Here is a 24,453-nt window from a genome sequence, read left to right as displayed (position 1 = left end):
ATTTTATGTATCCCAACTGTTTCTGAATTCCTCTTTTGCTCAATGGATAAAATAGGATTTTGTAGTTACCTCAAAATGTTTTTCTATTGAGAGACACAAGTAGCAGCCAACATGTGTTTGGCCCCTTGAATGGCTTGCTTACAAAACAGACATGATAGATAGAGGAGGGATTATATTTTGACTGGCTTACAATTTTATCTCTTTGCCAGTGTCCTGACCTCCTGTATGCAGCAGTATAACCCAAATGTGTCTGAATTCCAGTGACAATCTATTGACTTGAAAAACAAGATTTTAAGGTAAATAACAAAATTCTTCATTTTCACATTACAGACACATTCCGCTTGCCTAGACCTACTTCACACTGACTGTGCTTTCACGATGAGCTGAATGCAAACAATTTTGCAGGATATAGACCAATGTTTCTCAACTCCACTTCTCAAGACATCCCAACAGGTCATGTTTTCAGGCTAACCATTATTTTGCACAGGTGATTTGATCAGTTTCACTGCCTTAGTAATTACCACAGCTGAGGGAAATCCTAAAAACATGACCTGTTGGGGCGCCTTGAGGACTGGAGTTGAGAAACACTGATATAGACACTCATTTGCAGCACATGCACTCAGATTGCAGGGTCCTAACAACCTACCTATTTATGCCACTTGCTTTGGTCACCCAGAAACTCCACTGGCTCAGTCCGACATCAACTTCTTCTTAGATAAACAGGACATTGTAATTGTGCAGTAGAGTTTTTTGCATGTGCATTCTACAGAAACCCTTTAGGACAGAAAAGTACTTTTTGTAAGGTAGGCAGCACTGTGCCTTTCTCCACACACCTTACTGATTGGTAAAAGTGGCAATAAAGAAAAAAACTAGATTTCTGTGCAAGATCTTTACACCCTCAGACCAAAACTCCTTTTTTAATGGGATCTTTCCACCTCTATATTATTAGCTAGAAAGTAAACAACAGACAACTGGTAAAAGTGTCCAACCTGATTACTTAAGTGATTGTATAACTACATTTTTAAAATAACAAACATGTCACACTTACCTGCTCTGTACAATAGTATAGAGCAGCCCAGATGCTCCTCTTATTAAGGTGCCTACCATAGCCAGTTACTTGCTATGGGGGCACTTCTGTGGGCCCTGCCCCCTGCTCCCTCCTCACTGGCTGTGATTGACAGCAATATGAGCCTATGACTCCAGCTGCTGTTTCTGAGCCTACGAGGAGGAAGAGAAACGAGAAGATAGCCGCTGCTCTCATTCACATCGCTGGTTTGAGATTGGGCTCAGGTAAGTATAAGGGGGCTGGGCAGATTTGCCTCTACACATCAATCTCTATATGAGAGCCGAAGAGGGGGCATGGAATGTGCACAAGCAGAAGCTCCTCATGAAGCCAGAAGCCTGCACGGATGTTCTGTAACTGCTCTCTGTGAGTTTTTCCAGATACCGGGAGAGGATTTGGGGAGGAAGAAATTATCTACACTGGAAGGGGGGATGGGGGGAGACAGGGGGGTGAGCTCTGAACTGAAATCTGGGGGAGAGCTTGGATATACACAGCCCTCAACCCTGCACACCACGCAATGTTTAGCCCTCAACCCTGCACTTTGCACATAGCACACCCCTCAGCCCCGCATTCCATACATAGCGCACACCTCAACTTCGCATTCCATATGTAGCGCTCCCCTCAACCCTGCATTCCATACAAAGTTTACCCCTCAACCCTGCACTTTTCACATAGCACATCCCTCAACCTTGCATTCCATACATAGGATACCTCTCAACCCTGCATTCCTTACATAATGCACCACTCAACCTTGCATTCCATACATAGGGCACCCGTCAACCCTGCATTCATTACATAACGCACCACTCGACTCTGCACTTTGCAAATCACACACCCCCCAACTCTGCATTCCTTATGTAGCACACCCCTCAACCCTGCATTCATTACATAATGCACCCCTCAACCCTGCACTTTGCACATCACATACCCTTCAATCCTGCATTCCTTACGTAGCACACCCCTCAAGCCTACATTCCGTAAGTAACACACCTCTTAACAAACTCTGCAGGTAGCGCAAACCTTAACCCTGCACTCTGCAGGTAGCGCGCCCCTCAACTCTACAGTCTGTGAATAACGCACCCCTCACTCCTACCATCTGTAAATAACACACCCCTCAACCCTATACTCTGTGAATAATGCACCCCTCAATCCTACACTCTGTAAATAGAGCACCCCTCAACCCTGCACTCTTTGTGTAGCTCAACCCTGCACTCCTTATGTAGCTCACCCCTCAACCCTGCAGTTTGCACACAGCTCACCCCTCAATCATGCACTCTGTACGTAGTTCACCCCTCAACCATGCACTTTGTACGTAGCTCAACCCAGCAGCCTGTACGAAACTCACTCCTCAACCATGCACTCTGTGCAGTTGGAAGTACAGTCTCTCTAAATCTAAGGGGTAGATCTGAAATGAGTGTAAGCTCAGCTGATTTTATCATCCAATCATGTGCAAGCTAAAATGCTGTTTTTTATTTTCCTTGCATGTGTCCCTCGGATCTACAGCGACTTTTCTTTCGTAAATAACCCCCATTGTTATAAACCAGGATTTCAAGTCTAGCTGCTATGTAATGTATATCTCAGAATGGGGGGGGGGGGGCAGAAAATGTTTGCCCAGGGTTCAAACAATAGTAAAGACGGCCCTGGTTACTATCTACTGCTGCACCGTATTCTGTGTGCACCAGTTTTAGTAAATCCCCCTAAAGCCTGTTACACACAATGAAATTATCGGAGGAATGATCATACATTTTTTTTTTTTTTTTTTTTTAGCATGCTAGTCTCCATATTGAAAGTTACTAAAGTTACAAAAATCCTCATCGGACAGAATAAAAATTCAGAAGTGATATAACGTATTATATTGTTTTTTTATAGTATTTTCATAGTAATTTCAGATGAAAACTGTACTGATTAAATGCAAATTGTACGATCTGGTATTGTACAAGAAAAATTTCCGTGCTCGTCCCATCGAATAATTTTGCATGACCTGTCCCAATCGGCTCTCGAAAGATGTGTACTAATGATCATATTATAGTACATTCATACGATTTTCTGATTGTGTCTGATTTTCTGATTAGTGTCTATGAACATTTGTTATGATCATCATTACTCAATCCTCTAAATGTATGGTTGCACAGCAATGCAAACATTGCACATATTGTGACATTATGGGGTTGATTTAATAAAGGCAAATAGACTGCACTTTGCAAAGCTCCAGAGCTTAGTAAATGAGCAGAAGCTCTGCTGATTTCCATCATCCAATCATGTGCAAACAAAGATGCTGTTTTTTTAAATTTTCCTTGGAGGTGATTGGGTATTTTTTGCAAAGTGAAAGGGGTTGTAAAGGTAAATGTTTTTTCACCTTAATGCATTCTATGCGTTAAGGTGAAAAAACATCTGACACTGTGTGCGCCCCCACCTCCCCACCCCCCCCCCCCTGTTTTACTTACCTCACCCCTCGAAAGTCCCGCGCTCGTCCCCCGACGTCCTTTCCATCGTTCAGCCTGGCCGCTGATTGGCTGGAGTGGATGGATGGAAAGCAGCGCAGCCATTGGCTCGCACTGCTGTCAATCACATCCACTGACGCGGGGGCGGGGCCGTGTGATACAGCGAGCGGCTATAGCCGCCGGCTGTATCACGGGAGCGCGCCCGCAGATGCTTCTCACCATGCGAGGGAGCTCGCAGGAATGTGAGAAGCACCCGCGGGAGGAAGCCGAGACAGTCGCCGAGGGACCCCAGAAGAGCAGGTTCGGGGCCACTCTGTGCAAAACGAGCTGCACAGTGGAGGTAAGTATAACATGTTTGTTATTTTTAAAAAATAAAAAAATTCACTTTACAATCCCTTGAAGCTTTACCTCATTTACTAAGCTCTGGAGCAACTGCACATGTAGAGTTTATTTGCCATTAGTAGATCAACCCCTGTGCCTCCATGTTTGGGTAGTGTTACAGCTAGATAGCAAATATTTGAATGCTACCTGTACTAAATAAAAAATATATTTCTGTAGCAGGGCAAGCCTTGGAGTAGTTGTTGAAATGATTTCTAATATTCATTTATATAAACGTTGCTATGCTAATATCCATATGATTCAGCTTTTACCTCCTGTGTTATGACCTCAAATTAATATTTATTTGAACTTGATCCGTGTCTGATATGTTTGCTTTGCCTGTTACGAGTTTGTTCCTGTGACTAGAGAACATTATATTAACCCAGTGTAAACAGTGATGGGCTTAGCAACACCCTGATCTGAGCCAGCACTTCCCTAGGGAAAGTTTTGCAGCTCAGGAGAATAGAATAAAAAGTTACTCAGCACAGTATAGATTTAAACATATACTATGATAATTCATCATTTATCATTTTTCTTGCTAAATCTATAATATAGTTTAAAAAATTAGGAACAGCTTAATTTAACAGCTAAAGATAAAACTGGAAAAATAAAAACACAATATAATATGAGTTGATACACATAACAGCCACTCAAAATTAGAAATTAATGAACAAAGTAAATTGACTGGCTACCATTCCACTTTTGTGTTCATCTACTCTTCCTAAGTTTTTTTTATTTTATTTAATAAAGCATTGTATTCTCTGCATGGGACAAAAGGTGCAGCAGTTAGTTCACCAGTCACTCCAGAATTCACTCTAGAATTTGCTGGCATGTGGACTCTAGAAAACTGTCACAGCGGTAATATATGGTTTGTCAGGGCTGACCACCTCCTGAAAAAGGTCAGATCTCTGACTGTCACAAAAAAGGCCTGAATATTTTCTCAAACTATTTTTATTAATCAATCTCCCAGTAAAAATATATTGGTAAGGATTCTAAAAGGTTGTACTTGGCCACATATTGCAAAGATGTAGGAAACTGCTGCACTCCAAACGTCCTTGAATACTAAGGAAATATTAAATACAGTATCTCACAAAAGTAAGTACACCCCTCACATTTTTGCAAATATTTTATTATATCTTTTCACGTGACAACACTGAAGAAATTACACTTTGCTACAATGTAAAGTAGTGAGTGTACAGCTTGTATATCAGTGTAAATGTGTTGCCCCCTCAAAATAACTCAACACATAGCCATTAATGTCTAAACCGCTGGCAACAAAAGTGAGTACACCCCTAAGTGAAAATGTCCAAATTGGGCCCAAAGTGTCAATATTTTGTGTGGCCACCATTATTTTCCAGCACTACCTTAACCCTCTTGGGCATGGAGTTCCCCAGAGCTTCACAGGTTGCCACTGGAGTACCTTGCTCTCCTCCACCTTCCGTTTAAGCATGCCCCACAGATGATCAATTGGGTTTAGGTCTGGAGACATGCTTGGCCATCACCTTTGCCCTCAGCTTCTTTAGCAAGGCAGTGGTCATCTTGAAGGTGTGTCTGGGGTCGTTCTCATGTTGGAATACTGCCCTGAGGCCCAGTCTCCCCAAGGGAAGGGATCATGCTCTGCTTCAGTATGCCACAGTACATGTTGGCATTCATGGTTCCCTCAATGAACTGTAGGCCCCCAGTGCCGGCAGCACTCATGCAGCCCCAGACCATGACACTCCCATCACCATGCTTGACTGTAGGCAAAACACACTTGTCTTTGTACTCCTTACCTGGTTGCCACCACACCCACTTGACACTATCTGAACCACATAATTTTACCTTGGTCTCATCAGACCACAGGACATGGTTCCAGGAATCCATGTCCTCAGTCTGTTTGTCTTCAGCAAACTGTATGCGGGCTTTCTTGTTTAACACTCCTGCTCCCCATTCACACCTGAGACCTTGTAACGAGTAACATGACACCGGGGAGGGAAATGGCTAATTGGGCCCAATTTGGACATTTTCACTTAGGGGTATCCTGCCCCTTTTGCCCTGCCTTAAAAACGGCCCTGGACAACCTTTTGTTTTGGAGAATGGTGGTGATGCACAAGCACCTTTTTATTCATTTATTTTGCACAAAGACACTTTTTTCCCCTTCTCGCATGTGAGGAATTTGGAACCACATATCAACTTTATGCAAGGGAACTATATGAATTGTTGGAGCACTTTTTTATATGACTTTGGAACACAAGTTCAATTAATTGTATTTGTTGGAGCATATTTTTAACCATATGAATTCTGGAACATATGTGTAATTATTTACGTCATAGCACAGTACATAAGCACTTTTTATTATTGCACACAGCACCTTATATAAATCATAGATTATCACCATTTTGAGAACTTATAATGGTTTGATATTTAATATGATGGTTATTTAATGCTATAGTTTATTTTCACAAACCCATTATATCACTTATGATGAATTAATATAAACAGCGCACCATTATACGGTTATGAGTAAAAAAAAATTGTCAGCTATTTTAGCAAAACCAAGCAAGGTGCTTTGGCAATAGAAAGTTTGAACAACATGTAACACACATATGCCTCGTACACACAATCGGACATTGATCAGACATTCTGACAACAAAATCCATGGATTTCTTCAGACGGATGTTGGCTCAAACTTGTCTCGCATACACATGGTCGCACAAGGTTGGTCGGAAATTGCAAATGTCAGGATGTCAAGAACGTGGTGACTTACAACACGTATGACGACCCGAGAAAAATTAAGTTCAATAGCCAGTGCTACTCTTCTGCTTGATTCCGACACTTTGTTGTCGGAAAATTTGAGAACCAGATCTCAAATTTTGTGCGCCGGAAATTCCGATGGAAAATGTACGATGGAACCTACACACGGTTGTAATTTCCGACAAAAATCTCCCACCATAATCCGACCATATGTACGGGGCATAAGGCTGTATTCACATCTGTGTATTTTCTAAACATGTAACAAAACACACAAAATTGTGTGTTTTCTTGCAAGTTTTGGAAATGTACTGCAATGATGGGCTGCACTTGCAGTGCTATTAATTGTTAATGGCACCCGAACCGCGGGCAGCATTTTACTATACATTTGTCGCACGACTGAATGAGCTGCCCTGGGCATGACACGTGTGAAAAGCTAGCTACAAAATTAAGCGGAAAAGAGTTTATCCGCTATGGTGAGGTGTGAATGGGGCCTAAAGTATAATTAGCCTCACTGTAAAAAAAAATATTTTCAGATATTATTTAAGCAAAGTTAGTTTGAAAAAAATGTCCAAGTATTTTAGAAAACGATGCTGTGTAACAGATCATCAGTTTTATAATATTACCTAACAAGAGACCAGACACTACCATTTGCCACCCTTTGCATACAATGTACAGTACCTGGGTGCTATGCTTTTATATAGGGGAAGTAGCTTGCATTTCAGTCTTGTTCATTGGCTGAGGCAAGATTCGGATAAACTGTTTCCTGGGTCTAAGGAAATGTTAAGGAATTATGACCAGGCCTACGCATATATTGATCATGCACATATGGCTAGGTGGTGCAGATAGCACCAGGCAGACTACTAATGATTCAAAAAAATGCTAACTTATGGCAATGGGTTCACTTTTGCCTAGTCGGAAATATATCTGAGTAGTATGATGTAGAGTTATTGAGGTCAAAGCATAGTTACAGTGATTTATTCTTAGGTTGATAGAAACCAGTATGAAAATGTGTAGAGGGGGGCAGCAAAAGAGTAGTCAGGAGTCTTACCACAGCATACATTGGAAAGATGAGAGTCTTGTGTGTAAGCTGCTATGTATGAAGACATTGTAATAGTCAAGGCAAGATGTTATGTAGGCATGAACCAGGAGCTTATTATCCTGACGTGTTTGTAAAGGGTGTATTTTGTAGAGGGTGGCAGGACTTAGAAAAGTTCTTGTTAGGAGTAGGGATGAGCTGAACATCTCCTTGGTTTGGTTCGCAGCAGAACATGCAAACAGGCAAAAAATTTGTGTGAACACCGTTAAAGTCTATGGGACGCGAACGTGAACAATCAAAAGTGCTAATTTTAAAGGCTTTTATGCAAGTTATTGCCATAAAAAGTGTTTGGGGACCCAGAGGACATGTATCAATGCGAAAAAAGTTTTAAAAGTTTTGACTTTTTTCGGGAGTAGTGATTTTAATAATGCTTAAAGTGTAACAATAACAATGAAATATTCCTTTAAATGTCGTGCCTGGTGGGGGGAGGGGTCTCTTTAGTCTCCCTGTAAAGTAGCACATATTTCCCATGTTTATAACAGTACCACCACAGCAAAATGACATTTCTAAAGGAAAAAATTTCATTTAAAACTGCTTGCGGCTATAATGTATTGTCGAATCCCAGCAATATAGATACAAATCATTGAAAAAAACGCCAAAAATACCATAAAAATGGCTTGGATGTCCCCCCCAAAATCCATACCAGGGCCCTTGGATATTAAGAGGAACCCTGCACCAAAATGTAAAAAAAAATAGCGTAGGGGTCCTTCAGGCACTACATACTCTGAACAGCAGTATATATACTATACGGCCTGGCCTATATACTCTGCAGAAAAATTGGGCCTTAGGTGTTGGTGGTGCCAGAACACTGTAACCCCTCACAGTTATTCTTGTTGGGTACAGGAACGGACTCTGTTGTGAAATATTATATCAATAATTGTAATTACATGGCCCTGTTAAAGAGGGGCAGAAAATTTTGGGCCTTTGGTTTTGGTGGCACCAGAACACTGTAACCCTTCACAGTTACTCTTGTTGGGAGCAGGAACAAGCCCTGCTGTTAAATATTATATCAAAAATTGCAATTACATGTCCCTGTTAAACAGGGCAGAAAAATTTGACCTTGGGTGGTGGTGGTGGTGCCACAACATTGTAACAACTCACAGTTACTCTTGTTGGGTGCAGGAATGGGCCCTGCTGTGAAATATTATACCAAAAATTGTAAACGGGCAGAAAAATTGGGCCTTGGGTGGTGGTGCCACAACACTGTAACCCCTCACAGTTACTTTTGTTGCGGACAGGAATGGGCATTGCTGTGAAATATTAAATCAAAATATGTAATTACATGCCCCTGTTAAACAGTTGGTTTTGGTGGTGTTAGAGCACTGTAACCCCTCACAGTTACTCTTTTTGGGCGCAGGCCCTGCTGTGAAATATTATATCAAAAATAGCCTTGTACAGACAAACATTCCTCCCGCTTTAAAAAGTAGGAGTGGGGGAGAAGGCATTGGCAATAGGTGGTGTTTCAAGGCAGCCACTGAGGTATGAGCTCAGACCTGTGTGATTTAGAGAGTGATTCAGAGACTGTTTTGATCAATTCATGAGACATTACATTCAAGCAACGGAATTTAAGCAGTGACCGTGACATGCATTGAATTGGTGAGGATGCTTGTTGTCATTTTCCTTGTCAGTCAGTGGTGGGTGTGAAAGGTATGCATGTGACAGGAATCATCTTACCAAAGAGTAGCAGTGTTAACTGATTAGCGTCTACTGAGCGTGCAGGTTTGCAGTCATCTGTCCTTTAAAGAGAAGCGTGAGTTGGGATAGTGTCCATGGCGTCTGTCTCTCCTGGAGGTACACGCTGTTGAGCTCTGTGGGAAATAAAAGTGTTAAGCCTTGTTCACACAATCGTTTTTTCCGATGCGAAATGCGTGATTACAGGCTATTGGTGAAAAATCCGACCGTGTGTATGCTCCATCGGACAATTGTCGGATTGTCCGCGGACAAATGTCTGTTGTCGGATTTTCCGAGTATGTATACACAAGTCATTCAGACAAAAGTCCAAAATACAAACACGCATGTTTGGAAGCAAGGACGAGCCAGAAGCGGTTAGTTTTGTAAATTGGCGTTCGTAATGGAGAATTACCATTTGTGACGTGAAAAATTATGAAATCTCGAAATGCAGCGCACATTCTCTTCTTCTTTAATGGGATAATAATGAAGCTGCTTTGCTGGTAATACTGATGGAGTTATTGCAAACAAATCTTCAAAGGCTCTTTTTTTCTAGTGATAACAAGAATAATAAATAATAAATATTTTAAATAAATATTATAAATAAATATTTTTTTTTGGGGGGGGGGGGGCAAGTTACCACAACACCATTATCCCATAGTTTTTAAGATCGAAGATACAACTATGTTGGTGTCCCTTGTCAATTTTACATTGTATTTTTTTAGATGTAGCTGCCTATTCCCAAACTGTCATTTGAAGTAAAACTCATAGTCAAGTATTATTCTACACAATTTTGTTATTGTGCATTAAAAAAAGAAAACAAATAAAATTACACATGCTATCTGCCAATAGAACTTAACCAAAAAGTGCATTTTAAGCATCCAAAAATATATCAAATCAAAACATTATTTAACCAAAAAAATAATGTCAAAGCATTAACTCCAAGACCAATAATAAATAACACGCTGTCTCCTCCGATTGTCTGGTTGACGAACGGCCGTTCAGAAATGGACTGAAAAGCATGAAATGAAAAGCGCAAAACTCACCAAACTTCTACTAACACGAAATTAGCAAAAGAAGCCCAAAGGGTGGCGCTAAAGAGCTGGAAAAACATGTAGTATGTCACTACGTTCGTGATTGTTGGCCAACAATTGTGTGCCGTGTGTATGGAAGACAAGTTTGTTGGCCAACAATCCGATCATGTGTAGGAGGCTTAGTTCTGGTGTTCGTGTCTGGTGTCGTCTCAGAGGATGAAGCAGATGGTCACTTCGGTGTAGAGAGGCTCTGCAGTAAAAAATAAAAAAAGGAAGGAAAAAAAATTCTGCAAGGTTTGTCATTCCAAGATATGGACAGTTTCGGACGGAAGGACAGTTGCGGGTGAGAAACTGAATGTTCAGGGGCTTGAGATCCATAAAATGGATGCAGGCATGGCTTATGAGTAGGGATGATCCTGGGTCATGGGAGATGATCGTAAGCTGTCTCTTCAAGAGGGTACAGTGGTGAACAGCTGCCGGGGCAGGGTGGAGCTGATCCCTTCTGGATAGAGTGACAATCTCTGAGCTGTAGGGTGTGTGTGCTCACGGTATGGTAGATCTTCCTTATTACTGTACGGTGGTATGCAGCGGTGTGTTCCACGTCATGAACTCTGCCTGATATTGACTGTATCTTATATCAGAGATCAGTAATGGCCACGGATAGCATGTCCTTTATGTCAGCTGCTATTGTGTGAAGGTCTTGTAGGGTCAGTTTTTGGCTCACTCAGGGGTTCCTCTCGGCAGGAGCGGATGGCTTCTGAGTGAGGGTGAGGTTGATGTCATTATGGTGTGGCATGGGAGCCAAGGCTGAAGGTGACCCCTTTGTTTGGAAGATCTCCGGGATATTTTGGTTAATGCGCCCGCTGAGGTCCTGTGGAGAGCGGGATCTTGTCACAGAGTTTCCGCGGGATGTTGGAGGTCGTCTTGGTGCGGTATTCCTCGATGTGTGTTATGGCTATTGTCTGGCGGAGCTCAGGTTTTAGGCTGCCATCTTCTTCAAAGGCAAACCTTGCCCCCCTAATAAGCTTATATTGATTGGTTTGCGCAAAAGTTATAGCTACTACAAAATAGGGGATAGATTTATGGCATTTTTATTATTATTTTTTTTTTTACTAGTAATGGCGGCGATCTGCGATTTTTACCTGGACTGCAATATTGCAGCAGACAAATTGAACACTTTTGACACATTTTTGGGACCATTGACAATTATACAGTGATCAGTGCTATAAAAGTGCACTGATTACTGTATACATGTCACTGGCAGGGAAGGGGTTAACACTAGGGGCGATGAAGGGGTTAACTGTGTTCCCTCACTGTGTTCTAACTATAGGGGGTTGGTCCATCAAGTCCAACCTATGTGTGTGATTATATGTCAGTATTACATTGTATACCCCTGTATGCTGCGGTCGTTCAGGTGTTTATCTAATAGTTTTTTTAAATTATCGATGCTCCCCGCTGAAACCACTGCCTGAGGAAGAGAATTCCACACCCTTACAGCTCCGACAGTAAAGAACCCTCTATGCAATTTAAGCTTGAACCTCTTTTCTTCTAATTTTAATGAGTGGCAACGTGTCTTACAAAATTCCCTTTTGCAGAAAAGTTTTATCCCTGTTAATAGATGTTTGGTTAGGGACGATTCACGCTTTTCAGCTTTGCTTCAGATCGTTACTGCTCTTCAGTTTGTGCTTGTCGGTGCGTATCTGCTTATCAGTGCGTGTAGTCAGTTCGCATTTGTTGGTCATTGCAGACTATATCTTGGTATAGTACACTTTGATTTTCAGTGCTTATTGTCCGCTTGTTTCTGGTTTTCAGTTCGTTCTTTCAGGCCTTGCTGTTTATCTGTGCTTTCTGTTGTCCGTTCTGACCAGCCGACTGTTTTGAAGCCATGTTTCGTGTACGTACTCGCCGTAGAGTTCGTGCTGTGCAGGGGCTTGGTGTTGGGCTTTTAGCTTTTACACAAGCCCAGTCCATGAACAGGGCGCTCCAGCGTGACCAATTCTTGCACATGCCTTTGCTTCGTGAGATCCGGGAGAATAATCCTGATGATTTCAGGAATTATCTCTGGATGACGGACCCCGTTTTTCACCGTCTGCTGGCTTTGCTGTCCCCTTATATCAGTAGGCAGGATACCTGCATGCCACAATCCATCACTCCGGAGCAGAGGCTCATTGCCACGTTGCGGTACTTGGCGACAGGAAGAAGTCTTCAGGACCTCAAGTTCTCGACAGGCATCTCCCCCCAGGCTCTGGGAATCATTATTCCAGAGACCTGTTCTGCCATCATACAGGTCCTGCAGAAGGACTATATTAAGGTAAGTTTTCTACTTTAACATCACATTCTATGTATTTAATGTTTACTAATGTATTGTATTTATTTTCTCATTCCCTAATTACCATGATTGCAATATGCTGTAATTGATATGCTGTGCCCCTTTGTCCTCATGCATGCTGGAAGCTTTTAAAGTTCCTTTTTGGTCCTTCATGCATATTTGCCTTCACTAACCTCCCCAGCATGCTCTTCTGGGCCCATAAACCTATAGCCTAGTCACTTAGCCATGTATTTTGTCAGCTCCATAGTATTGTTTTCCCCTAAAAACCCCCTAAAATGTGTACAAATGTTATGTGTGTGCTTAAAGTCAAGCAGAGTGCCAGAGGTTTTTTTTTGGTGGGCCAAACTCATTAGGAACCCCCCTCCCCCCAAATGCTAGGTCAGCTGATAGCAATCATCTATCTGCTGACTTTGCCAAACCCAATACACACTATACCTACCTCTTTTGTGGTCAGATTTATGGATGAATTCACCAAAACATGTAGTGCAAGGGCCTGTCTAAATACTTTCAAATGCTACTGTTTAAAGTTTTTTTTCTCTCCTATTATTATCTTGATAGGTAATAGCAGAATGTAAAAATGTGCTTCCATTTGTTCTTTTTTTGTATTATGACACTTCTTACCTGTCCAGTGGGCTGGCAATAGTGTAAGTAAGGAGGGGCTGGCCAAAGTATCACACATTATTTATGCATTCAGCTCTCAATGAAGTGGAGAGGGGTACCTGTCCAAAACATCCCCTATTTTTTTGCAATGGGCCATCGGGTGAGGAATCTGATAAAGGGACCTTATACCTTTGGCTTTAAATACTAATTTCCAAAAATTTTATACTGATCTTCGGCAAAAATGTTTGTGTCTGATCTGCTTGCAATGTTGATGTGCAAAATTACAAATTTTTAAATATTTTTTCTTGTTTGACTCCAGTTTCCTTCAACGCCACAGGAATGGCAGCCTGTGGCCTCCCACTTTGCCAGCCGTTGGGACTTCCCCAATTGTGGAGGTGCAATTGATGGGAAACACGTCCGCATTCACCCACCCCCCCAACTCAGGGTCCTACTATTATAATTACAAGGGGTATAATAGTATCGTGATGTTGGCGGTGGTGTCAGCGACATATGACTTCCTGTATGTGGATGTTGGGGAAAATGTCCGGATGTCGGATGGTGGAGTGTTCGCGCAGACAGAGTTCTACTGGCGTCTCCAGAGTGGCAGTCTGGGCTTGCCACCTCAGGAGGAGAATGTGGAAGGACTCCCATTCGTTTTCATCGTGGATGAGGCGTTTGCTCTGGCAAACCATCTGATGTGGCCTTTCCCGATGAGGACGCTCACCCCGGACCAGAGGATCTTTAATTTCCGGCTGGCCAGAGCCAGAAGAGTAGTGGAGAACACTTTCGGGAAAATGGCCAGCCGGTTCCGCCTATTTTTGACTCCAATCCACATGGCGGAATATAAACTCAATCATATTGTGCTTTCGTGCTGCATTCTGCACAATCTTTTGAAGAAACACTCAGCAAACTATGTGGCCTCATTTGGGCCTGATGCAGACTTGCCTGAACATGCCAACCTGACGGCCCTTGAAGCTGGCCGTCCTGGCTTGCCCCCCCAAAGCGCCCGCGAGGTCAGAACAAGATATATGGAGTACTTTGTGGGTAGGCGGGCCATTGATATGCCAGACAATGTCTGAGAGGCATTTTTTAAATACATTTTTCTTTCAAACTGCAGTAATCTTTGTTTTCATTTACCGCTTGGCTTTGTTTTAGGTGTCTCCTAGGTTTTTTTGTGTTTTTTTGTGTTTTTTTTGGGCCTTTTTCTACAACAGTGCAAACCCAATTTCTGATGAGGTGGCAGTCTCTTCTTCAGATAATTTTATTATGTTAAGGGTCTGCTACACACACACCTTGTTTTTGTTGTTAATGTATGTAGTGCATTACTGACAAAAATATTGCTAATTTTCAGCACCATGGCAGAAATATGCGGGGTCATGAAAATGGCCTGATTGGGGAAATTTAAAAAGCACCGTGGGTGTTATTTACTAAAGGCAAATCCACTATGCACTACAAGTGAACTGAAAAAGTGCACCTGCAACTGTGTATTATAAATATGCAGGCATACGTTGATTAGCTTACCTGAAGCTGTGGTCTCAGACACTCACCTGTTGTGGTGCCAATTTAGCCAATATCTACAATCTCTCCTTCCTCCTCTGCTTCTTGTGTTGGTATTTCCCCTTCTTTGGGAGGTGTGGTCCCTGGTGTCCTCAGACGTCCCGAGTCTTCTCTCCCCTGTGAGAATGTAAAAGAGGAATACTTAACACACAGATATTTGAGGGCAGAAATAGGAATATGAAACATTGCTTGGAAGTGTCGTACAATTGAGTTTTTTGGCAGAGTTCAAAGCTGAAAACATTATTTTGACACTTTCTAAAGCTGGTATACGTACCTGTTGTGTGAACAAATGTAGACAAGTGCAACTTGCCAAAACATCGTCTTTGGAGTGGGGTAACAAACGATGTTTATTACAAACGATTGAACCCATGAACATGAAAGTGGCCATTTTAACCACTTGCCGACCGCCGCACGACGATGTACGTCGACAGAATGGCACGGGCAGGCATATGGGCGTACCTGTACGTCCCTGCCTTCCCGCGGGTGGGGGGCCGGTGCCAGCGGCGGTCGGTATCCGTTCAAGAGTGATCCGGGATGAGGGGGCGGCCATTCGTTCATGGCCACCCCCTCGCGATCGCTCCTGACGAATGGAAGTGAGGCGTGACATCACTTCCTCTCCTGTAATGTAAACACAGGCAGAGGAAGTGATGTAATCTCTCCTCCGTGTCGGTATTTTTCGTTCCGGCACCGAGGAGAGAGGATCGGTGAGTTGCACCAACACGACACTACACTGTAGGACATGCCAGGCACACTCTCACCCCCCCTTCACCCCCCGATCACCCCCCCAATCAACCCTGCCCCCCCCAGTCACAGTGACACCAATTGCATTTTTTTTTTTTTTTTGCATTAGTGTCATTTGTGACTGTAATAACTGTTAGGGCAGTTAGGGTTAGCCCCCTTTAGTTCTAAGATACCCCCCTAACCCCCCCAATAAAGGTTTAACCCCGTGATCACCCCCCGTCGCCAGTGTCACTAAGGCTGGGTTCACATTGCAGTGGTTTATGAGAACGGATGTGATTCGCACCGCACTGCAGTGCAAATCACATCCGATCTCTGTGCGATTCGAGTTCAGCCATACAGATAGTATGGCTGAATTTGCGTCGCACCCGCCGCACCCGCCGCAAATTCGCACAGGACCCTTTTTTTGGTCCGCAGCAGAATCGGATCGCATGGGTGTTCACACCATGCGATCCGAGTTTGCAGATCGCACTGCGATATGCGAACTGATCTGGGGGTGTCATTAACATTTCACTGACACTCCCAGCAGTTCGCATAGGGCAGTGTGAACTGCCGCCGGGAGGCATGCGATGCGGGAACCCGCCTCGGATTCGCGGCGTTCCTGCATCGCTCCAGTGTGAACCCAGCCTAATAAGCGATCATTTTTCTGATCGCTGTATTAGTGTCACAGGTGACGCTAGTTAGGCAGGTAGATATTTATGTTCGCCGCAGATTTTTATAGCGCCAGGGACCCCCATATACTACCGCATAAAGCCCCCTGATTGCCCCCTAGTTAACCCTTTCACCAGTGATCACCATATAACTGTTACAGGTGACGCTGGTTGGTTAGTTATTTTTTTATAGTTTCAGGGCACCCGCCATTTATTACCTAATAAAGGTTTAACCCCCTTATCACCCGGCGGGTGTCATTTGTGACTGTAATAACTGTTAGGGTAGTTAGGGTTAGCCCCCTTTAGTTCTAAGGTACCCCCCTAACCCCCCCAATAAAGGTTTAACCCCGTGATCACCCCCCGTCGCCAGTGTCACTAAGGCTGGGTTCACATTGCAGCGGTTTATGAGAACGGATGTGATTCGCACCGCACTGCAGTGCAAATCACATCCAATCTCTGTGCGATTCGAGTTCAGCCATACAGATAGTATGGCTGAATTTGTGTCGCACCCGCCGCACCCGCCGCAAATTCGCACGGGACCCTTTTTTTGGTCCGCAGCAGAATCGGATCGCATGGGTGTTCACACCATGCGATCCGAGTTTGCAGATCGCACTGCGATATGCGAACTGATCTGGGGGTGTCATTAACATTTCACTGACACTCCCAGCAGTTCGCATAGGGCAGTGTGAACTGCCGCTGGGAGGCATGCGATGCGGGTATTCCCGTACTCAGGAGAAGCAGCAGAACTTATTTTGGGGTGTCATTTCACATATGTCCATAGCATGTGTGAGCAATATATCATTTAGTGACAACTTTGTGAAAAAAAAATAAAAGTTTGTAATTTTCCCGCAACTTGTGCCAAATATAAAATATTCCATGGACTCAACATGCCTCTCAGCAAATAGCTTGGGGTGTCTACTTTCTAAAATGGGGTCATTTGTGGGGGTTTTGTGCCATCTTGGCATTTTATGGCCTTCAAAACTGTAATAGGTAGTGAGGAGTGAAGTCAAAAATTTACGCCCTTAGAAAACCTGAAGGCGGTTCTTGGCTTTCGGGGCCCCGTACGCGGCTAGGCTCCCAAAAAATCCCACACATGTGGTATCCCCGTACTCAGGAGAAGCAGCAGAATTTATTTTGGGGTGTCATTTCACATATGCCCATGGCATGCGTGAGCAATATATCATTTAGTGACAACTTTGTGAAAAAAAAAAATAAAAAAAAAAAGTTTGTAATTTTCCCGCAACTTGTGGCAAAATATAAAATATTCCATGGACTCAACATGCCTCTCAGCAAATAGATTGGGGTGTCTACTTTCTAAAATGGGGTCATTTGTGGGGGTTTTGTGCCATCTTGGCATTTTATGGCCTTCAAAACTGTAATAGGTAGTGAGGAGTGAAGTCAAAAATTTACGCCCTTAGAAAGCCTGAAGGCGGTGCTTGGTTTTCGGGGCCCCGTACGCGGCTAGGCTCCCAAAAAGTCCCACATATGTGGTATCCCCGTACTCAGGAGAAGCAGCAGAACTTATTTTGGGGTGTCATTTCACATATGCCCATAGCATGTGTGAGCAATATATCATTTAGTGACAACTTTGTGAAAAAAAAATAAAAGTTTGTAATTTTCCCGCAACTTGTGCCAAATATAAAATATTCCATGGACTCAACATGCCTCTCAGCAAATAGCTTGGGGTGTCTACTTTCTAAAATGGGGTCATTTGTGGGGGTTTTGTGCCATCTTGGCATTTTATGGCCTTCAAAACTGTAATAGGTAGTGAGGAGTGAAGTCAAAAATTTACGCCCTTAGAAAACCTGAAGGCGGTTCTTGGCTTTCGGGGCCCCGTACGCGGCTAGGCTCCCAAAAAATCCCACACATGTGGTATCCCCGTACTCAGGAGAAGCAGCAGAATTTATTTTGAGGTTGTCATTTCACATATGCCCATGGCATGCGTGAGCAATATATCATTTAGTGACAACTTTGTGAAAAAAAAATAAAAGTTTGTAATTTTCCCGCAACTTGTGGCAAACTATAAAATATTCCATGGACTCAACATGCCTCTCAGCAAATAGCTTGGGGTGTCTACTTTCTAAAATGGGGTCATTTGTGGGGGTTTTGTGCCATCTTGGCATTTTATGGCCTTCAAAACTGTAATAGGTAGTGAGGAGTGAAGTCAAAAATTTATGCCCTTAGAAAGCCTGAAGGCGGTGCTTGGTTTTCAGGCCCCGTACGCGGCTAGGCTCCCAAAAAGTCCCACATATGTGGTATCCCCGTACTCAGGAGAAGCAGCAGAACTTATTTTGGGGTGTCATTTCACATATGCCCATAGCATGTGTGAGCAATATATCATTTAGTGACAACTTTGTGAAAAAAAAATAAAAAAAAATAAAAGTTTGTAATTTTCCCGCAACTTGTGCCAAATATAAAATATTCCATGGACTCAACATGCCTCTCAGCAAATAGCTTGGGGTGTCTACTTTCTAAAATGGGGTCATTTGTGGGGGTTTTGTGCCATCTTGGCATTTTATGGCCTCCAAAACTGTGATAGGTAGTGAGGAGTGAAATTGCAAATGTATGCCCTTAGAAATCCTGAAGGCGGTGCTTGGCTTTCGGGGCCCCGTACGCGGCTAGGCTTCCAAAAAGTCGACCACATGTGGTATCCCCGTACTCAGGAGAAGCAGCAGAATGTATTTTGGGGTACAATTCCACATATGCCCATGGCATGCGTGAGCAATATATCATTTAGTGACAACTTTGTGAAAAAAAAAATAAAAAAAAAAAGTTTGTAATTTTCCCGCAACTTGTGGCAAACTATAAAATATTCCATGGACTCAACATGCCTCTCAGCAAATAGCTTGGGGTGTCTACTTTCTAAAATGGGGTCATTTGTGGGGGTTTTGTGCCATCTTGGCATTTTATGGCCTTCAAAACTGTAATAGGTAGTGAGGAGTGAAGTCAAAAATTTATGCCCTTAGAAAGCCTGAAGGCGGTGCTTGGTTTTCAGGGCCCCGTACGCGGCTAGGCTCCCAAAAAGTCCCACATATGTGGTATCCCCGTACTCAGGAGAAGCAGCAGAACTTATTTTGGGGTGTCATTTCACATATGCCCATAGCATGTGTGAGCAATATATCATTTAGTGACAACTTTGTGAAAAAAAAATAAAAGTTTGTAATTTTCCCGCAACTTGTGCCAAATATAAAATATTCCATGGACTCAACATGCCTCTCAGCAAATAGCTTGGGGTGTCTACTTTCTAAAATGGGGTCATTTGTGGGGGTTTTGTGCCATCTTGGCATTTTATGGCCTTCAAAACTGTGATAGGTAGTGAGGAGTGAAATTACAAATGTATGCCCTTAGAAATCCTGAAGGCGGTGCTTGGCTTTCGGGGCCCCGTACGTGGCTAGGCTTCCAAAAAGTCGACCACATGTGGTATCCCCGTACTCAGGAGAAGCAGCAGAATGTATTTTGGGGTACAATTCCACATATAACCATGGCATGTGTGAGCAATATATCATTTAGTGACAACTTTGTGTAAAAAAAAAAAAAAATTTTTTTTTTGTCATTATTCAATCGCTTGAGGCAAAAAAATAAAATATTCAATGGGCTCAACATGCCTCTTATCAATTTCCTTAGGGTATCTACTTTCCAAAATGGGGTCATTTGGGGGGGGGGGGTTTGTACTGCCCTGCCATTTTAGCACCTCAAGAAATGAGATAGGCAGTCATAAACTAAAAGCTGCGTAAATTCCAGAAAACGTACCTTAGTTTGTAGATGTGACAAATTTTGCGCAAACCAATAAATATACAGTTATTGACTTTTTTTTTACCAAAGACATGTGGCTGAATACATTTTGGCCTAAATGTATGACTAAAATTGAGTTTATTGGATTTTTCTAATAACAAAAAGTAGAAAATATCATTTTTTTTCAAAATTTGCGGTCTTTTTACGTTTATATCGCAAAAAATAAAAATCGCAGAGTCAGTCAAATACCTTTAAAAGAAAGCTCTATTTGTGGGAAAAAAAGGACGCAAATTTTGTTTGGGTACAACATTGCATGACCGCGCAATTACCAGTTAAAGCAGCGCAGTGCCAAATTGTAAAAAGACCTCTGGTCATTGACCAGCAAAATGGTCCGGTCTGAAAGTGGTTAAACTGTACAACATTAAATCAAAGCACATGGAGCAGTATGCAAGCAATAATAATATGAACACACGACAACTACTTACTTTTTTGAAGAACTCACTTGATCCTTCTGTACTAATCGTGCTCCCTCAGTTTCAGGTCCGACCAGCTTTTCCTCAGTTGATCCTTGTATCATCGTACCCCAAAATTCTTCTTTAAACTCTTCAAAACTTTAGTCATGATCTTGGCCTTGCTTTGGGTAAGGTCCATACTTCCCATCATAGTCGTTCCTCTTCAATATGTTCACCATCTCCAACATCTCTCCAAAAGACATATTTGAGGCCTTAAATCATGGGTCTTCAAACTATGGCCCTCCAGTTGTTCAGGAACTACAATTCCCATCATGCCTAGTCATGTCTGTGAATGTCAGAGTTTTACAATGCCTCATGGGATGTGTCGTTTCGCAACAGCTGGAGGGCCATAGTTTGAGGATCCCTGCCTTAAATCTTCTCCTGGCTCCGGGCTTTCCTCGTCCTCCTCCTCATTAGTGGAATTATCATGCCCCTGCTGTCTCTCTGCCATGTGCTCTCCCCACTGCGCCGAAAGAGAAGGGGCAGGGAATAGACTAGAAAGAATGTCAGGGGCGGGCGGAGTTTCACGCATGCACACTGTATATAAACCGCAACACGCGTGTGTCGTACGTACGATCTGTGAGCAGGGGGAGGAGCTGACGCACCGATCATTCAAACTAAGGTACAATTTTAACTTGGTACATCACTGGCCTATACTGCTTCTAGATTGAGGCCTATATTGAGACAAGATTAGGAGAGTTTAGCCTGACATTAGGGTTTGTCTTGTGTTGTGTCTTGCAGATAATAATATGGATGGGTTTAACGACCACAGCTTTCTCCCCTTGTTCATCGAAAAGTACAGGGAGCTGCCCTGTCTATGGCAAGCTAAACATCCCCACTACAGCAACAAATTAAAGAGGCAGTCAGCAATGTATAAACTGCTTGAGTTTGTGAAGCCAGTGGTCCCCAGAGCAGACATCACCTATTTAAGAACTAAAATTGGTGGCCTGAGGAGTACATATCTGAGGGAGCGCAAGAAGGTTCTGGAGTACATAAAAACTGGAGCAGCAACAGATGAAGTTTATGTCCCCAGACTGTGGTACTAGGAGAGGATGCATTTTCTGTCAGACCAGGCTGAGGTCAGGGAATCCCTCTCTACTTCCTTCCACACTTCCTTCTACGTGTCATTCCACCCCTGCTGAGTCTTCCGACGCCCAACCTGGACCTTCCAGTCAGGAAGGTGTGGAGGAGCCCAGCTTGAGCCAGGTATAGTATTGTTCTACATATTTTTGGAGTAAAAATGAATGATGTTAACTTGATTTTTACTCACTAATTGCTGATTTTAGAAAGGGTTTCACATATCAATAGACGGTAGTGGTCAAAATATTTGGGCCAAGAATGAAAAATCCTTGGCTCAGAATGATAGTCTTTTCTATTTGTTAACAATTTGTAACAGTCAAGAGCTGAAAATTGTGTGTGTTTGATGAACCAAAAACTAAAACTATGTCCCTTTTTCATACACAGGAAGACCTCAGCCAGGACAAGGGTGTGGAATGCGGCAGCCAGGAGGTGGCTGTGGAATGTGGCAGCCAGGAGGAGGCAGGGCTAATTGGCAGCCAAGAGGTGGGCAGGCCTAGGAGCCTGACTCAATCACAAGTCCCTCCCCTCCGCCTTCCACCCAAAACTGCCAGAAAGGGGGGGAATGTGGAGGAGTCAGCACTCAAGCTAATTGGGGAGGCTTCTGTGGCCCTCAAAGCCACCCCCACATATCAAGAGGCCTTTGCCGCCTTGGCTGCGTGCAAACTGCAGCAAATAGAGGACGGGCAACACCTCATGTGTGAGGAGCTAATTATACAAACTCTGAATAAGGGGTTTAAGGGCCAAATGACACAAACAACACACTTGTGTGACTTGGACCATGTTCCTCCTCCTCCTTCTGCCATACCTCCAGCACCACAGCCTGGAAGGAAGCGTGGAAGGAAGACCAGAGAGTGATGACCTGGGTTCAGTCTGGTCTGACAGAAAATGCAGGCTCTTGTATGACCACAGCCTGGGGACATAGATGTCATCTGCTGCTGTCCGGGGTTTCTTGGACTTCTGCACCAGACTGTTCTCCCTCAGATATGTACTCCCCAGGCCACCAATTTTTGAATTTAAATAGTTGATGTGTGCCCTGGGGGCCAAAGGCTTTGCTAATTTCCCCAGTTTCTCCAGCGCTGCATCCCTCTTTATTTGTTTATGACACCTAAATAAAGTTTTTTTTTTGGTTCAAGAAATACTTGCCTATGTGTTTTAATTCAAAAAGGACAGTTTATTTGTGAGTAGGCAGGTACATTTCAAAAATACAAAGTCAAATTAATAACAAGGGGCACCAACACCAAACAACCTCCTAGAGATTAAAAAAGAAAACAATAAAATAAATAGATAATAATGGTGTTGTGGTAAGTTGGCACACAAAACACACCAAAAAAAATTAGCAAAATGTCAAAAAGGAAATCTTGATTAAAAAACCAACCACAAAATTTACAGAAAAAAAAATCAAAAATGATTGGGGAGATCTGACGAATTAAAATATTGTATTCATGAAATCAGGAAAAATAATAAAGAAATACGTTTGGGAGAAGTGTGGGTGAATATGAGCAGCAAAACAACTTCATTCTTGTAGCATTATAAAGAAAAAGAGAATGCGTTGCATTAAACAATTTTTAAAATTGCAGCGTGACGAATGTGCTATATCGATTACGAACAGTAGTTTTACCTGACCGAACGGTTCCATCTCAGAATTTATTCTGAACATGCGTGGCACTTTGTCCGTTGGACTAGTCTACACATGATTGGAATTGACACGCATCGGTTCATGTTGTCAGAAAATTTTATATCCAGCTCTCAAACTTTGTTGGTTGGACATTCCGACGGAAAAAGTCTGATGGAGCCCACACACGGTCGGATTATCCGACAACACGGTCCGATCGGACATTTTCCGCTGGAATTTCCGACCGTGTGTACAAGGGCTTAGAGCAGGGGTAATGAATTCAAATTTAAGGAGGTCCGGTCGCCAAAATTTTCTTTGGGCCGAGGTCCGAATCTCAAGTCTGTGCTATGACTCAGAAATATTGTAGTAACTGTATATCTATCAAAAACATGAGAAATGTACAATTTTCCTTAGCATTTCAACAATATTTATTGTCAAGTTACATCTGGTGATCCCAGATCAAGTTAAATCTGGTGTCCCCATCACAGTGCCCCTTTACATCAGGTGTCCCCATCACAGTGCCCCTTTACATCAGGTGTCCCCATCACAGTGCTTCTTTAAATCAGGTGTCCCCATCACAGTGCCCCTTTACATCAGGTGTCCCCATCACAGTGCTTCTTTAAATCAGGTGTCCCCATCACAGTGCCCCTTTTACATCAGGTGTCCCCATCACAGTGCTTCTTTAAATCAGGTGTCCCCATCACAGTGCCCCTTTAAATCAAGTGTCCCCATCACAGTGCCCCTTTACATCAGGTGTCCCCATCACAGTGCCCCTTTACACCAGGTGTCCCCATCACAGCGCGCCTTTAAATCGGGTGTCCCCATCACAGTGCTCCTTTACATCAGGTGTCCCCATCACAGTGCCCCTTTACATCAGGTGCCTCCATCACAGTGCCCCTTTACATCAGGTGTCCCCATCACAGTGCCCCTTTACATCAGGTGTCCCCATCACAGTGCCCCTTTACATCAGGTGTGCCCATCTCAGTGCCCCTTTACATCAGGTGTCCCCATCACAGTGTCCCTTAACATAAAATGTGCACATCAGGATTTCCCTTAACATAAAATAAGTGTCATGCTGATGGGCACATTTTATATGGACACAACAAAACGTGCCCCTTAACTTAAAATTTGCCCATCAAAGTGCCCCTTTTAATATAAAATGTACCCATCAGTGTTGCTCTTAAAATAAAATCTGCCCATCAGTGTGCCCCTTAACATGAAATAAGGGTC

At 43.1% G+C, this 24,453-nt stretch overlaps 1 protein-coding gene across 1 annotated transcript in view; it reads left to right on the top strand.

Moving 5' to 3' along the window:
• Nucleotides 1–1,193: 1,193 nt before the first annotated feature.
• The window catches only part of LOC143926032 (uncharacterized), a 116,252-nt gene continuing 92,992 nt past the window's right edge, over nucleotides 1,194–24,453 (top strand). Inside the window, exon 1 of the mRNA XM_077450221.1 lies at nucleotides 1,194–1,290. Coding sequence (XP_077306347.1) covers nucleotides 1,194–1,290 — 97 coding nt within the window. The remainder of the gene's footprint in view (nucleotides 1,291–24,453) is intronic.

The sequence above is a fragment of the Lithobates pipiens genome, unplaced genomic scaffold (genome assembly GCF_037356315.1).
Source record: "Lithobates pipiens isolate NorthernLeopardFrog02 unplaced genomic scaffold, aLitPip1_a1.2 Scaffold_10, whole genome shotgun sequence".
In the NCBI taxonomy this organism is placed as follows: domain Eukaryota; kingdom Metazoa; phylum Chordata; class Amphibia; order Anura; family Ranidae; genus Lithobates; species Lithobates pipiens.
The sequence above is the reverse complement of the archived record's forward strand: the minus strand, read 5'-3'. Positions and strand labels throughout refer to the sequence as shown.